Source organism: Sphaeramia orbicularis, chromosome 7 (assembly GCF_902148855.1).
Source record: "Sphaeramia orbicularis chromosome 7, fSphaOr1.1, whole genome shotgun sequence".
Lineage (NCBI taxonomy): Eukaryota > Metazoa > Chordata > Actinopteri > Kurtiformes > Apogonidae > Sphaeramia > Sphaeramia orbicularis.
In genome coordinates this window covers 6,235,961-6,251,811 of record NC_043963.1, presented here as the reverse complement: position 1 = coordinate 6,251,811, position 15,851 = coordinate 6,235,961, and the positions used below count along the sequence as shown (strand labels likewise).

Genomic DNA, 15,851 nt, shown 5'->3' with positions numbered 1-15,851 from the left:
GAACAAATGATTAAATTTTGGTGGTGATCTCTGCCTTGGCGGAGGTCTGCGCTCTCAGAGTACTTTTTTAGTTAAAATGTATTTCATGGAATTTTTTTGGCCACTTACAGGAAAGGAACCAAATATAGTAACATCATTGACCTTGATTTCCTAAATAGCAATAAAAAATTTTGAATTAATTTCACAAAAGTAATAAAGTCTTGTTATGTCCTCCAATAACACACTAAGACTGACGTTTTGAACTTCAGGGTATTTCTATGAGTGTCCTATAAAGGGTTTAGGTAGTCAGTATCATCTCTAATAAGCAGAGAAAACACGACCTATCGAGACAGGATTTCACCTGGAGAGGGACTGAAAAAAAGAGTGGACTCACAAACACTGAGAAAACATTAACCAACACCACATTATAAAACCAAACACTGACAACCTGAATCTCAGACGACACCATCAGTTCGTTCAACCTGAGCTGAGACGGGTCAGTTCACTTCAGCGTTCTAAAAAGGCTTTTATCTCATTGTCTTTTGTCAGAACTGTGTCTGTCCAACTACTTTATTATGTTAATTTCCTTCTAGCTCACTGGCTTATAGTATGGAAATGGTTAGAGATATCAATATAGTTACTATTGAGCACTGATAGGAAGTCATATATGGACTTTCATTTGGGTCCATGACCTTTGCCCTTGAGTGACCTTGAAGGGTCAAACTCAAGGTCACTAGTGTCTTGATTTTAACAAGCTTCTTCTCCAAAACTACTGGTCGGATTCATTTCAGATTTTATATGTATTGTCCTTGGGACAATGTCTACAAAGTTTATTCACAGTTTTGAGAAATTTTGATTTTTGATGAATTTTCAAAGCATTAAATATTTGCCTTTCATTCTAATGGTCCATATTTTGATGGTTGATAACATGTAAATAGTTTCAGATATCAATATAGTTCCTGTTGTTCACTGACAGAAGTCATATATGGACTTTGATTGAACTAGTTGAGTTCTCCTCCAGTGAAAGGTACTGCCCACTTCTATTAGGAGATTGATCCAGACCATAGGACTGGAACATAGAACAGAACCTGACAACCTCACACATTCAACTGGTATTGATTCTTGATAGAACATGCCAGTACAGGGTCATCGGTCCTCTCTTTCAAATCCTTTTTATTCTGTAGTCCACATTAGAACAGTCTGCTTATGATAACATAGAGGTAATCAGCCGTACCTCCACTGTGTCTGTGTTAGAGGTTGTGTTCTGCTGACTGTACAATGGAACCTCATCCCCAGTGTTATATAATAACTGTAGAATAACTGATGACAGAACACATTAAGAACTCCACCTACTGCAGTTATCCTCATTAGATGAGCTACTTTGGAAAACAGTGGCGGCAGCAACTTAGAATACGCCACAGGCACCAAATTTGTGCTTTTTTGGACTAAATTTTCCTCTAGAGGGAGAATAAACCCAGATCACCCCAGACCGACGCCAGCTCTTCCAGATTCTGTTAGTGGGTGTTCTTCCACTGCAGGTTCTACCACACACACAGTGTTTTTACTGCAGCTCCATGTGTGTTTACAGGCCCTACATGTCCGAGGGGACCCTGAGGGATCAGGTGATCTACCCGGACTCTGTGGAGGACATGGAGCAGAGAGGACTCACAGATTCAGACCTGGAGGAGATGTTGAGGACGGTTCACCTGCTCTACATCCTGGACAGAGAAGGAGGTCAGTGAGGATGAGGAGGATGAGGATTTGGATGAAGGTCTGTCAGATCCAGATCCACTTTGACATCTCTGTTTAAAACATACTTTTACCGGAGGGTGTGTCCTGGTTTTATCTTTATTTTATTATTTAATATACTATTTTAATTCTCCCACTGTCTGTTTTATTATCTTTTATTTGATCGATGTCCTTGAGAAGAATTCTATAAATAAAGATTATTATAAAGATTATTATCTACATCATCACCTTATTGCAGTTATTTGGAATAATCACAGTATTCATCTCTGTTTACTTGTATAAAATATCAGAAGTAACATATTTTGTTATTATTTTCACGTCATTTTCCAGAGTTTGAGTGTCACTCCTTTTATTCCATCTTGGTGTATGTTTTTGTATATATTGTGTATTACAATACATTGTGTATTTTGGTCCAATATTTCGATAATATAAGTATTATGTAATAACAGAACATAATATCTGCCCAGTTGACTGTTTTTATTACAACCCAGTTTATTTAAGTGTTGGACCTTGGTTGAATATTTTACTTATGAGCTTTGTATATCTTATTTGTGTCATATCATCATGTTCATCCTCATCACAAATTCAGCGCATTAACCCTTTAACTGCCGAAGTCACAACATTTCCGACAAGCAACATACCTGACTGACACACCATAGCTTCAGATAGTTACAAAATCTTGTTAGCACCTCCCACCAATAGATGGCAGACATGTGCACCTTCAATCCTAACACCATTTCAGGGCATGTTTTTATTCAAAGTGAAGAAGAAAATCCAGCGTAAAGGCCTGGTCCACAACTGGTTTAGAAAGTAAGTAAAGTTATTTAGTTTTAGTTCGGATAGATAAGGACAGATTTGTCTACTCTGCTGCTTGGATCAAAAGATACTAAAACTTACTGGATTTTACTTTCTACTAATGTTTGAGTTCAGTTATTTTAAGGATAAGATGACAAAAAACCAAAAACACAAAGAAAACTTCCATGTAAATATGTTCAACATTCATTTTACTAAAAGTTCATAATCCAATATGGCCGCCGCCCTGTGACTTCACAATATGCAAATTAGATGAGTACATTTACCCCCATCATAAACTTTGGGCCGTATCCAATATTTTTCTCATTTACAGTATGACTTTATCTCTAAACACTTCCAAGATACAGCATTTTGAAATTTTAGTATAAAAATTGTATATTTTTGGGAAAAAAACGGAGCCTAAAGGGTTAATATGTTTATAAGAGTAGTCAAGTTATTGTGCAGCTGTAAATGTACTAACACATGACTTGTCTGTTTGTCAGGTTGGGAGGCCGTCAGCGACTGGAAGGACGTTCTGTCTGGAGGAGAGAAGCAGAGGATGGGGATGGCTCGCATGTTTTACCATCGGTAACTTTGTACTGACTTTTCCCGACCTGCTGCGCTCCGATTGGCTGTTTTGTTTACACTCATTCCGTTCGTTGTCCAGTCCCAGGTACGCTCTGCTGGACGAGTGCACCAGTGCAGTCAGTATCGACGTGGAGGGAAACATCTTCCAGGCCGCTAAGGATGCTGGGATAGCACTGCTGTCAATCACACACAGACCCTCACTATGGTTAGTACACACACCTACACACACACACACACACACACACACACACACACACACACAGGTGGATCAGGTGTAATCCCCTGAGTGCCTGCAGAGGGCAGCAGAGCTCTGAGCTGCTGTCAGATGACACGCCCTCATAATCATGGTAATAACTGCTCTTCATCTCACTCCTCCTCCTCTTCCTCCTCCACAGGAAGTACCACTCTCACCTGCTGCAGTTCGATGGAGAGGGGGGGTGGCGTTTCGTGCCTCTGGATGCCTCCACCCGTCTGTCTCTGCAGGTCTGTACCAGTGTTGAAATCAAACCTCTTTAGGTCTCAGCTGATTAGTGATTACAGTTACCATGGAAACGTATGTGATGTGAAACAGGCTCATAAAAGCTCAAGTGTGAACACAGTTCTCAAACACCTGAAACTTTACACTAGACTCCACTGAAGACTGACCTAAAGTAGATGTTCTCAGACGAGCAGTGTGTGTAACAGAGGAGAACGAACTTATTTCAACACATCACACTGAACAAGCGGTTGTTCTGCCCGTGGACCAACACATCCCACCAGAATTATCTGAACTATTGCAACGTCTTGTATCAGAATGACAGAGGAGCTGAAGGGCAACACTGAGGGAAAAAAAACATACCAAAAAAATACAAAAATAAAGTCATGACGTTAGAAAGAAACACCACAATGTGAAGTTGTAACATTTTGAGAAACAAGTCAAACTATTATTGGAATAAACAGAAAAAAAAAGTCTTAAGTATGAGAATAAAGTCTTTGTATTTTGAGGAAGTATTATTATTAGTTATAATTAATATTATAATGATAGCATGTTGGGGACTGAAACATAATGTTACAAGAATAAGGTTGTAATATTTCAAGGAACGAACATAATTTTTTATGAGAACAGTTCTTATATTTTGAGAAATTATTATATATTAATGTATGAGAGTAAAATTGTGGTGTTTCAAGACAAATGGTATTGAGAATAAAGTCATATTTTAAGAAAATAGAGTATTTTGTGGGGAGAAAAACATGTTACGAGAATAATGCAAACAGCAGAATATTTTATAAAAGATCATATTACTGTATTAGAATAAAGTTGTAATAAGATAATACTATCACTCATATAATGTTATTCATCGTGTCATAGTTTAGTATTAGTCAAAATATTTTCAGTCTTAATAATGATTAAAAAAAGGTTTGATTTTTCCTGTCCAAATGGTTCAGTATTAGTTTTCCAGATTTCCTGAACTGAACCAAATGCAGCAGCTTCTGTTTGTCCTTAATAAATACAGTTTTTATTATTTTGTTATTTCATATTAAACCATTTCTTTCTTTTGTCCACGCAAAATTATATCGTAATTCTTGCAAAACTGAGGCCTTTTATTTTTGTATAACTACAACTTTATACTCGTAATATGATGAATTATCTCTTGAAATGCTGTTTTATATTTGTAACGCAACTATATTATTCATATTATGGTGTATTTTTTTCCTCTCAGTGCAGCCCTTATACTCTGTCGTACAAAACAAACATGTCAACCAGCAGCTGATGTGCAGTTTACTCTGAAAATATGTGTAATTGCAGCAGAACTGGAGGAGACAGAGGTTACAGGTTCATGAAGCGACGACGTCAGTTATTGTTGGGTATAATTATGTCAGATGGAGGCAACGTTCATGGATTGACTGGTAGTAAATATACTGAGTGAACCACAAAAGAAGAAAACACGAGCATGTACAGTCGTGGAAAAAATTCTTAGACTACCCTTTTTTTTCTTCAATTTCTTGTTTGTTTTAATGCCTGGTACAACTAAAGGTACATTTGTTTGGACAAATATAATGATAACAACAAAAATAGCTCATAGTAATTTAATTTCAGAGCTGATATCTATCCATTTTCCATGTTTTTTTTTTTATAATAACCAAAATCACTTCAGTTCTTACATAAATATCTATGGCATTGTACTGACAAAAACAGTGCTTTTGGAAATTCAATGTTTTTTTTTTCTGTCTGTTTTAGTCACATGATACACACAGGAGTTAGTACTGGATTGCATAACCATTGTTTTTGATGGTCTAATAATTTTTTACACAACGGTATGTGTGTAGATGTACAACCTCCAGACAGAAAAGATGAACTGATGAGATACAAATTCACTATTTGGACAAAAGTATATGGACACATTGAATTCAGGTGTTTCTTTTCTAACAGGGGTCTGGGATACAAAACAATAATCAACAATAAACAATGTCAAAATATAGGTTTATTTTGGGATAAATATCATTGCATTGGTTAGTTTGGTTTAAAATGTTATCTTTGTTTCCAAAATGCCTCAGAGTTGTTTTTCTTATCCATGAACGACTTTAAATGTTGTTCCTCTAAATTTCTAAAATATTTTTCATGACTGTAAATCACACATTTCTACCACAACAAACCACCTACTTTCTTCACATCTCACTGAGGAAGAAAAATCTCCCATTAAACTTAAAGGAAATATTGATGTTTTTATCTCAGATCATCATGAACAGAACACCTTACAGCTGATGTGTGAGCATGTGTCTGAGCATGATGTGTCCCAATATTTATGTCCATATGGTTTATAAACATCAATATTTCCTTAAAGTTTAAGTGAGATGTGAAGAAAGTAGATGGTTAGTTGTGGTAGAAAATCATTATTTAGTCAGAACATGAAAAATATTTTAGAAGTTTAGTGGTAGAATATTTAAAATCATAGTCATGGATAAAAAAATAAGTCTATGTAAATATAAGCAGTCCATTCTAAGGTCAGAAATGCAAGTACTAACATTTTATTAACAAAAAAATGAACAAAATGAGCAAATATGAACCAAGAATGAACACAATATTGAAACGATGAACAAATCCAAATAAAAAAATAAATAAAATTATGTAAAAATGAACAAATGTGGACAAATAATGTGAGATGTGAATAAAGTAGATGGTTAGTTGTGGGAGAAAATCGTTATTTACAGTGAGAGCAACAAAAACATTTTAGATATTTAGAGGTAGAACATTTAAAATCATAGTCACAAAGACAAAAAATGAACAAGATCAGTGTTGAGAGAAATAAAGTAAAAACCATCTCTGTAGTCGCTTTTCTATTGAGCCTCAAATTGTGCGAATATAACTTGTGCATAGAAATTTACCAAATGGAAAAACAACAATTTTGCCAACTCTTGTTTTTTGTTTAAAAGTTTTTGCGCTGGCAAGAGGTGGTTTTTGGGGCGTAGCAAAACTGCAATGTAAAGACCTTTTTCTGCAACTAGAGTCACATTTATTAAAAAAAAAAAAAAAAAAAAAAAAAAAGGATGTTGATGGACGTTAGAACAAGCGAAGAAGAAGAGTTTTAAAAGAAACATGGCGCGGTATGTGTGGACACACCAGGAAACCCAATCACAGGAAACCAGAGGAAACCCAACACGATATTTACGTTTGTCGACATGTTTATGGAATGACTTATCGTGTCATCTCGCGATAATAAATAAACACATCATCGCATTTGTGATTTAATGGAAAAAAACGACATTATGCACTTCTGTTTTTTCGACATTTAAAGTCTGTAAAGTTTTGCGCAGATGTCCAATGGAAAAGTGACTTGAGGCATTTTGGAAGCAAAGGTAACAATTTAAACCAAACTAACCAATGCAATGACATTTATCTCAATATAAAACTATATTCTGACATTAGTCATTATTGTTTTGTATCCCAGACCCCTGCTAGAAAAGAAACACCTGAATTCGACGTGTCCACATACTTTTGTCCATATAGTGTGTGTGTGTAGATGTTCATCCTCCAGGTAGAAAAGACAGACTGATGAGATACAGGTGTGAAGTCAGACTGAAAGGAAACTTAATCTAATAATCCCACTGAGCCCACTGCACATGGGCTTCAGTATTTCATTCCAGTCTTAGTTCAGTTCCGTGTGTTGAACTCGTTGAGCGGCTTCATCATCTCACCAGCTTTTTGAATCACCTGCTTCTACCAGAATGAACAGCGCTGACCTTCTGCAGCTGGAATCACGAAGCTGATTTATCTCCTGTCTCCGAAGAGGCAGGATGTTCACCGCCGTGTCACTAAACGCATCCTGAGAGCCGTGAATGAAGGGCCGGGGTTCAACTCAGTCATTAAAGGGGATTTGAAGCTTTAGAAAAACTAGAAACATTCTCCCAAGATGAAAAGCAAAGCTGAGACTCAAATCTAAGTGGATTTACAGCCCGGGAGAGTGTTTAATACAGGGGTGTCAATCATGAGGCCCGCGGACCAAAACCAGCACGCCAAAGGGTCCGATCTGGTCCACGGGATGAACGTATGCAAATATTACACTGAAGATGTTAACCCTTCAGGTGCTGGATTTTTTTTTTTTTTTTAAATATTCAATTTGCATATCAAGATTTCAAGAAGCAGTCTGTTTCACTCAGTTATGTTTCTTCTCGCAGTATTACAACTTTGGTGCTTAAAGGGTTAACAGTCAATTATGGTCCCAGTTGCTAAGCGACATCAGCTGATCTGTGAAAGTTTGCAGCGCAAAGAAACTTCCCAGCCGGCACAATGGAATTTTTTTAATATGAAATTTTTGGAGAGGGCGAGACTTTTGATTCTTGGTGAAAGGCCGAGTTATCCTCACCGGCAAAGAAAAGAAAGTGAGAAGAAGAAGAACAGCAGAAGTCAGAGAAGTGAAAGTGAAAAGACGCTTCAATCTGGACGACAGAAAAGAAGCGCGACATGAGATCACCGTTATTTCCAGTCTATAAGCCGCTCCTTTTTTCCACGCACTGTGAACCCGCGGCTCTAAAATTATGCGGCTAATTTATGTTTTCTGGGCTAATGATAGCTCTGGCTGACGAAGAAGGAAACAGAGCTGCTGCACGTAAGCTTGGCATCAATGAATCAATGGTGAGACGTTGGAGACAGCGTGGGTGTGGCTTATGGTCAGGTGCGGCTTATAGTCCGGAAAGTACGGTAACTCCGCTGAATGTGAACCTGTATTGGGCACGAGTTCAGGTGGGTGACTCTCCCACTCCCACTGGGGTTTTCATCCATTTCACTGTCTTTAGCGCAGATGCTCCTCCGCTCTAATTCACAGCAGCAGGGTCACATGTTGTAAAGACACTTTACCAGTGGTTGAGGGAGGAGGCGGTGGTGGTTGTGTGTCTGTGGGCATTTGTTTGTAATGCAGCCGTGAAATAAAATGCTTAAAGGTGCGGGAGACTTTGCATCACAGTGAACAATTTCTTAGTGCCATCCACCATAAACAAACCATGTGTTTACAAACAGAGCCGGGAGGAAACTCTGGCATCTTTGGAATTTTGTCGCAATGTGCTTTGTGGGAAACAGAGGTTCGCGCAGCTGCCTTCAGCGGCAGCGGCTGCGCAACCATGTGATATTATATGGATGAAACAAACACGACGCGGAAATGGCTGAAATGCGGAAACAGCTGGAGGAATATGCATAGAGGGAAGGGAGCTCCTGCCGTTTCCACGTCGTGTCTTTAGCAGCTGCCACTGCGAGGTGGCCACGCGAACCTCTGTTCCCCATAATCTACATTGCGACAAAATTCCGAAGATGCCCAAGTTCCCTCCCAGCTCTGTTTGTAAACACATGGTTTGTTTATGGTGGATGGCACTTTGAAATTGTTCACTGTAATGCAAGAGATTCAGGTGAGTGATCACAGAAAGACCTACAGATTCATGATCCTGAGCATATGACTGAGGTTTGACAGATTTGATGAAAAATTGGTCACAAAAGTCTCTCGTACCTTTAAGAATTGTCCGTGTTTAGAAATGAGATTGCATACATGTGTGAATGGAGATCGCAATCTTTTAACGATAAATTGTGCAGCCCTAATGTGACACCATTAATCAAACCTCTAGGCCCAACGATGTTTGTCACGGTCAAGCTGTTGTTTTTGCCGAAATAATGAAACCTTCGCTCAAAGCACTTCCTGTGCACGTTGAAACTCTCAGTATCCTTCCTTCAGAGTGCAACAATACTGTTCTGAATCAATCGTAACCACCTCAGGGATCATTTCAAGAGGTCTCTGAAAATCATCTCTTGTCCCCCTGCTGTTGACCCGTGACCCCCCCTTTGGGAACACCTGATTTCTAGGTTATTATGCTATTATTTTACTGGTCCAACCCAGTGGAGATGAAATCTGCTGAATGTGGAACCTGAACTAACATGAGTTTGACTGGTTTCATATCAGCCTCAGTACGATATGCTCTGTGCACATGAAGAGCACATTAGTTATTCTACCGGTCCGTATCACTGTCAAATTACTGTGAATCTGCAGGATTTCAGAGCTCACCAACTGGAAACCACATATTCCTGAACTCATCTAAACCCACCGTGGGCTTGTCAGAGTCAGAGCGGGTACGTTCAGGGCTGTGTTTCAATGTCACACATTGCAGTAAAATAAATTAGCTTAGTTTTTTTTTTTTTTTGCAGAACGAGTACATTAATTCGAGAGCTACTGTAAATGCACTTTTTAAAGCTGAGATGTTAAATGTGTTCCTCCTGGGGGAGTGTGCCCCCAGAACCCCCCCAGGGGGAGCGTCACCCTTTTCACCCCTGATGAGTTTGCATTCCTGCACATCGGCTCCTCCACAGCTCCGGTTCTGGTTCAGTTCAACATGTCCACGTGATCAACTGTGAAGATTCAGGGATTTGTTAAAAGAATTCAAGACATAAGCTCCTTAAACCTGCTCCTGAAGGAGAGTTCGAGGAGGAGGAAGAAGAAGAAGAGGAGGAGGAGGAGTTGAGGGTCTCATTGCATCACTTGGATTATTTCCGTTTGAGAAGATGTTAAAATAACTGCGATCCTCCTCCTGTGACCCTGAGACCCCACTGACAGCTGCCTCTGCAGAGGCTGTGGTTACCCAGGTAACCACGGTAACCACAGTAACCATCAGTAACCATCACAACAACAACCAGCCTGAGGGAGAGTTGAACTTTATTTATATAAAGAGAATTTTTTATATGATTTCATCTGACTGCTGTGTCTCTGCTCGCCTCCTGTTCCTTCTGTGCTTCCTTTTCCCCTTGTTTCCTTTCCTCATCTCCTGTCCTTATTTCCTCTCTTTATCTCCTTGTCTCCTCTCCTTGTTGCCTCTCCTCCTCTCCTCTCCTTGTCTCCTCTTCACCTCCTCTCCTCGTCTCCTCTCCTTGTCTCCTCTTCATCTCCTCTCCTCGTCTCCTCTCCTTCCCTCTCATGTCCTTATTTACTTTCCTCTCATCCTTCCCTTTATTCTCCTCATTTTCTGTCCTTTTTTCCTCTTCTCCTCTACTCATCTCCTCTTCATTCTTTATCTCCTCCCCTCCCTTCTCCTTGTTTCCTGCCCTTTCTTCTCCTCCTCTCTTCTCTTCTTTCCTCTCCTCCTTTCTTCTCACCTCCTTGTTTCTCCTCTTCTCATATTCTTCATCACTTGTCTCCTTTCCTTGTTTCCTGCCCTTTATTTTTTCCTCCTCCCCTCTCCTTCTCCTTTCTTCCTCCTCTCCTCTCCTTGTCTCTTCTTCTTCTCACCTCTTCTTCTCCTTCTCCTGTCCTCTTCTTCTTCTCCTCCTCTTCTCCCCTCTCCTCTTTTCTCCTCTCCTCCTCCCCTCTCCTCCTCTTCTTTGCCTCTTCTTCATCTTTTCTTCTCCTCTTCCTCTCCTCTTTTTCCCTCTCCCCTTGCTCTCCTGTCTTCCCCCTCTCCCCCTCTCCTCTCCCTTCTTCCTCCTGTCCTCTTCCTCTTCTCTTCTCCTCTCTTCCTCCTACTCTCCACCTCTCCTCTCTCTCTCCCCCTCTTCTTCTCCTCTCTTTCTATCCTCCTCCTCTTCTTCTCTTCTCCTCCTCCCCTCTCCTCTTCCTCCCCTTTTCTCCTCTCCTCTCCTCTCTTCCTCTCCTCTCTTCTTCCTCTCCTGTTCTCCTCCCGTCTCCTCCTCCTCTCCTCTCCTCTCCTCTCCTGCCCTCTTCTTCTCCTCTCCTCTCCTCTCCTCTCCTCTCCTCTCCTCTCCTCTCCTCTCCTCTCCTCTCCTCTCCTCTCCTCTCCTCTCCTCTTCTTCTCCTCTCTTCTCCTCTCTTCTCCTCTCCTCTCCTGCCCTCTTCTTCTCCTCTCCTCTCCTCTCTTCTCCTCTCCTCTCCTCTTCTTCTCCTCCTCTCCTCTCCTCTTCTTCTCCTCTTCTTCTCCTCTCCTCTCCTGCCCTCTTCTTCTCCTCTCTTCTCCTCTCCTCTCCTGCCCTCTTCTTCTCCTCTCCTCTCTTCTCCTCCTCTCCTCTCTTCTCCTCTCCTCTCCTCTCCTGCCCTCTTCCTCTCCTCTCCTCAGGAGGAGAAACAGCGTTTGGAGAGTCAACTCTCTGGGATTCCTAAGATGCAGCAGCGTTTGGCGGAGCTGTGTGTCCTCCTGGGGGAGAGGGAGGGGGAGGACGGCGGTGGAGGAGAGGGGGATGAAGAGAGAGGAGGAGGAGGAGGAGGAGGAGGAGGAGGAGTGACGGACTGATAAAGAAGAGTGTGACTCTCCTGAGTTTTAACTTCTGATGGAAGAAATCTGCTCGGATTTTACCGGTTACCATGGAGATGCACTGTTTAAACCTCGGTTGGATTTTATCTGTAAAACTGTGAAGATGTTTTTTTAGGTTTTATATGTGACATCACCGTCAGATCCGACTCGTGAGGCTCCGCAGGAAAAGGCAGAAAACTGAGGCAGAGACGAGGAGCGTGGACAGAGATAAGGTCACAGCGGGTTTGAAAACACCGTTCAGTTTGGAAAAGTTCAAACACAAACACAGATTCATTAAGGCTGGAGTTGAACCTGCAGGAATCAGCTGATCAGTCTGTTTGGACGGACCTCAGACAACTGTCCATGATTCAACACATCACACTTACATTTAAAGCAACAACACATACATGCACCCCATGTCCATCTGGTGCAATTTAACACAGTTTGACAGAATGTAAAAGGATATAACATTACATACAGTGGTGGCCAGAATTATTACAGCATGACATCATTTCTTTAAAAAAATGTAAACTTTTAATTATCATTATCATTTATCATCAAGTGCAAGCAAAGGATCAAACACTTTTCTCATAAAAGCACAGGTGAAAAGAAACTCAAGAGCCGTTTGAGTGCAGATACTCCATCAAACTGGAGAATATTCATGAAGCTATGAAGGAAAATGGGGCAAAAAAAGCACACAAGCAAACAATCCAATATTAAAAACATGAATAAATAAGTTAAGTAGCTGTAAACACGTCATTCACACTGATAAAGAGGAAAAAGTCAACATACATTAAGTCTGACGCATAAATATGATTAAGTGCATAAATATGGGACATTCGGAGGATAATTTGTTAAAAACGTTTCCATTAATAATGACCCTTTAACAGACAAAAATACTGCTTTAAAATCATCATATATCGATATTTGTTCTTCTTTTTTCTTATAAATGTAGTTTTATTATTTGAATTCTGAGTTATTTATTACAAAAAAACCCACAAAAGGAAAAATGTATGTTATGTATTGTAATCTTTTTATTATATGGAAAATATAAGATTGTTTGGTTTTTATTACCAAAAAAAAAAAAATTTAAATCAATAGTGTATCATAATAATAATCAATTTATTATATGGAAAATATTAAATTTTTGTGTGTTTTTTTTATTACAAAAAAACCCAAAAAATTTAAAATTAATATATAGTATATAATAAATTAAATAAATAGATTTAAATAAATATAATTAAATAAATTAATATTAGTATATAATAATAATTGATTTTTTATGTGGAAAATATATAAATTTTTTTAATGTTTTTTTTAAATTACAAAAACAGAATTTTAAATCGAAAGTATATAATAAAATAATACTATATTTATTATATGGAAAATCTAAAATTTTTGTGTTTTCTGAAATAAATCCTTCATAATTCAAATAATTAAATTGGCATTTAAAGGGTTAAAATCCTGTAAAATGTTGAATGTTCGCTAGTTTTGAGCAGAGCTGAAGTTTAAGAAATTTATGAAAAAAAAGCAAGGCAAAAAAAAAAAAGATTGCTGTTTGATTTTTATAACAGCTTTTTTTTGTTGTGCATGTACAGTTTTACCACCAAAATAACCAGATGGTGCAAAATGCATCATGGGAGTGTAAAACACATGTAAGAGTAAACGACACTGCACTTCAAAAATATAATTAATAAGAAAAGTTTTTTCCAAATTTTATGCCAAAAGCTGCAACACAGACAAAATGATCAACAGATGAAAAGAAAAATGTACAAAAAGGGTTAATAACAGTCAGTTTTATGAAAAATAAAGAGTTTTATTTACCTTCATGTGTTGGTAGATGAAGGCAGATACACATAGAAAATGTAAACCTGTTTATTATGTATCTGTGATGATGGAATTATGGGAAAATACCTGATTTCACGAAAGGTTTTTGTGACTCGAACACAAATAATCAGTCAAATCTCTGAAACCGTCCTCTCTCTGTCGACTCTTCTGCCTCTTCCTCGTCACATGACCGCCACTTATCGGTCCACTTCAATCACAGGTGCGTTTGAGCAGTTTTCCATTAACGGGAAATAATTTTAGAAGCGCACACGTCAGCAGCTTCAGGTATGAAAAGATCCAAAATGAGCTCCATAGGGGTTACCTGAGCACTGACAGTCAAGTATTTTAACAGCCTTTATACACAAACGACTCCGTCCCAAGATTTCAGTCCAAATAATGGAATAATGGAAGAAAACCCTCGTCCTTTTGTCAAACAGACATGTCGGCGAGTCGGTAGACGATAAAACCAGGATTTGACCGTAGATGGTCCTTTTTAGACTCCGTTTTTTATTCAACACATTTCTTAAAGAAGCTCCATCAGTCGCTCATTGTTATGTTTTAACCTCGATACCTCAGGAACAGGACACAACGTCTGCAGATTTAACACAATGATCACTTTTACTCAACGATGAACTCATTAGATTTGATTTACCAACGGTCAAAAATCAACATTGCAGTGTATTCGCAATGTCCGTCAATCAGATGATGATGCAGAGACAGTGGATGCATCAGTTCTTATTCCCAGACCAGATGTTCCTGAGTTTTGGAGCGAACGATTCATTAAATATACAGCCATCGACCCCATTTGTCCTGATAAAATGCATTTTATTACCGCAAAGATACTGTTTTCATCCCAGATTCTACTCAAATCAAACATCTTGAAATTTTCTTCCAATGCTGTAATAGCAGATGTGTGGAAAATTAGAGTGAAAAAGCTGATGAAGGTTGACTTCAGGGAAAAAAAAAAGCATCACAACTTAATAATACTTCCTTATGCGGCTTTCTCCTCTATGTCCAAATAAAAAAAAACCAACAACTGTAAATGCAGATCTTTTGATAGTTCATGTTTCCTTCTGCTCAACAAAAGAAAGAAAATGAAAGAAAATGAGGAATAAGAGTAATTACGAGGCAATTTTACATCCATTGTGGAAAAACAAAGCCAACATATAGATCACTATATGGACAAAAGTATGTGGACACGTTGAATTCAGGTGGTTGTTTTCTAACAGGGGTCTGGGATACAAAACAATTATGACTAATGTCATAATATAGTTTTATATTGGGATAAATATTGCATTGCTTAGTTTGGTTGAAATTATTTAGTTTTTTGTCGTTTTTTTTAATCCATGACTGATTTTAAATGTTCTACCTCTAAATTTCTCAAATATTTTTCATGCTCTGACTGAAAATAATAATTTTCTACCACAACTAACCATCTGCTTTCTTCACATCTCACTTAAACTTGAAGGAAATACTGATGTTTTCATCTGAAATCATCAAAAACAGCTGTAGAATTGAGGTGTCCCAATATTTATGTCCATATAGTTCATAAACATCAAGTTTAAAGGGCGTATCCCAGACCCCTGTTTGAAAAAAACCCAAAAAAACACCTGATTTCAGCGTGTCCCAATACTTTTGTCCATATATTGAACTGTTTTCATCCCAAATTCTAATTGGCTCAAACATATCTTGAAATTTTCCGTCAGTGCGCAGACACGAAATACTGACTCTTCAATCGCAGATGAGTGTTTAGAGTTTAAAGCTGATGAAGCAGAAGTCAGAAAAAAGAAAAACAAATCAACTCAATAGCACTTCCTTCTGCAGCTTTCTCCTCTCTGTCCAAATGAAAAAACAAGTATAATTGCAGATCCAGATGAAATTTGTTGATAGTTCATGTGTTCTGCTCAACAAAAGACAGAAAATTAAAGAAAACAAAGAATAAACGTAAATACGATGCAGTTTTACATCCACCTTGGAAAAACAAAGCCAATATATCACTGTTATGGAGATGCCGTGTTGCTTCTGCCATAGAGTTACTTATCGACAATCGATAATTAAATAAATGAACCCCTACCTGGGTGAAAATCCCTGAAGTCAAACATGTACAGAGCAGCTGAATCAGAATATGCTGAAAGAAAACTATGGAATTAAAGCCCCGAAAACGTCAAGCACTGAATCGAATATTAGATACGAATGGTTTAACCATCGACTTAGATTGTCTAATA

The 15,851-nt window shown here is 38.6% G+C and overlaps 1 protein-coding gene across 1 annotated transcript in view; it reads left to right on the top strand.

The window, feature by feature from the left end:
- Nucleotides 1-12,150, top strand: part of LOC115422285 (ATP-binding cassette sub-family D member 1-like) — a 30,836-nt gene extending 18,686 nt beyond the window's left edge. The window contains 6 exon segments of the mRNA XM_030138527.1: nucleotides 1,568-1,713; nucleotides 3,024-3,108; nucleotides 3,188-3,313; nucleotides 3,504-3,591; nucleotides 11,626-11,754; nucleotides 11,756-12,150. Coding sequence (XP_029994387.1) covers nucleotides 1,568-1,713; nucleotides 3,024-3,108; nucleotides 3,188-3,313; nucleotides 3,504-3,591; nucleotides 11,626-11,754; nucleotides 11,756-11,791 — 610 coding nt within the window. The 3' untranslated portion in view covers nucleotides 11,792-12,150.
- Nucleotides 12,151-15,851: the final 3,701 nt, after the last annotated feature.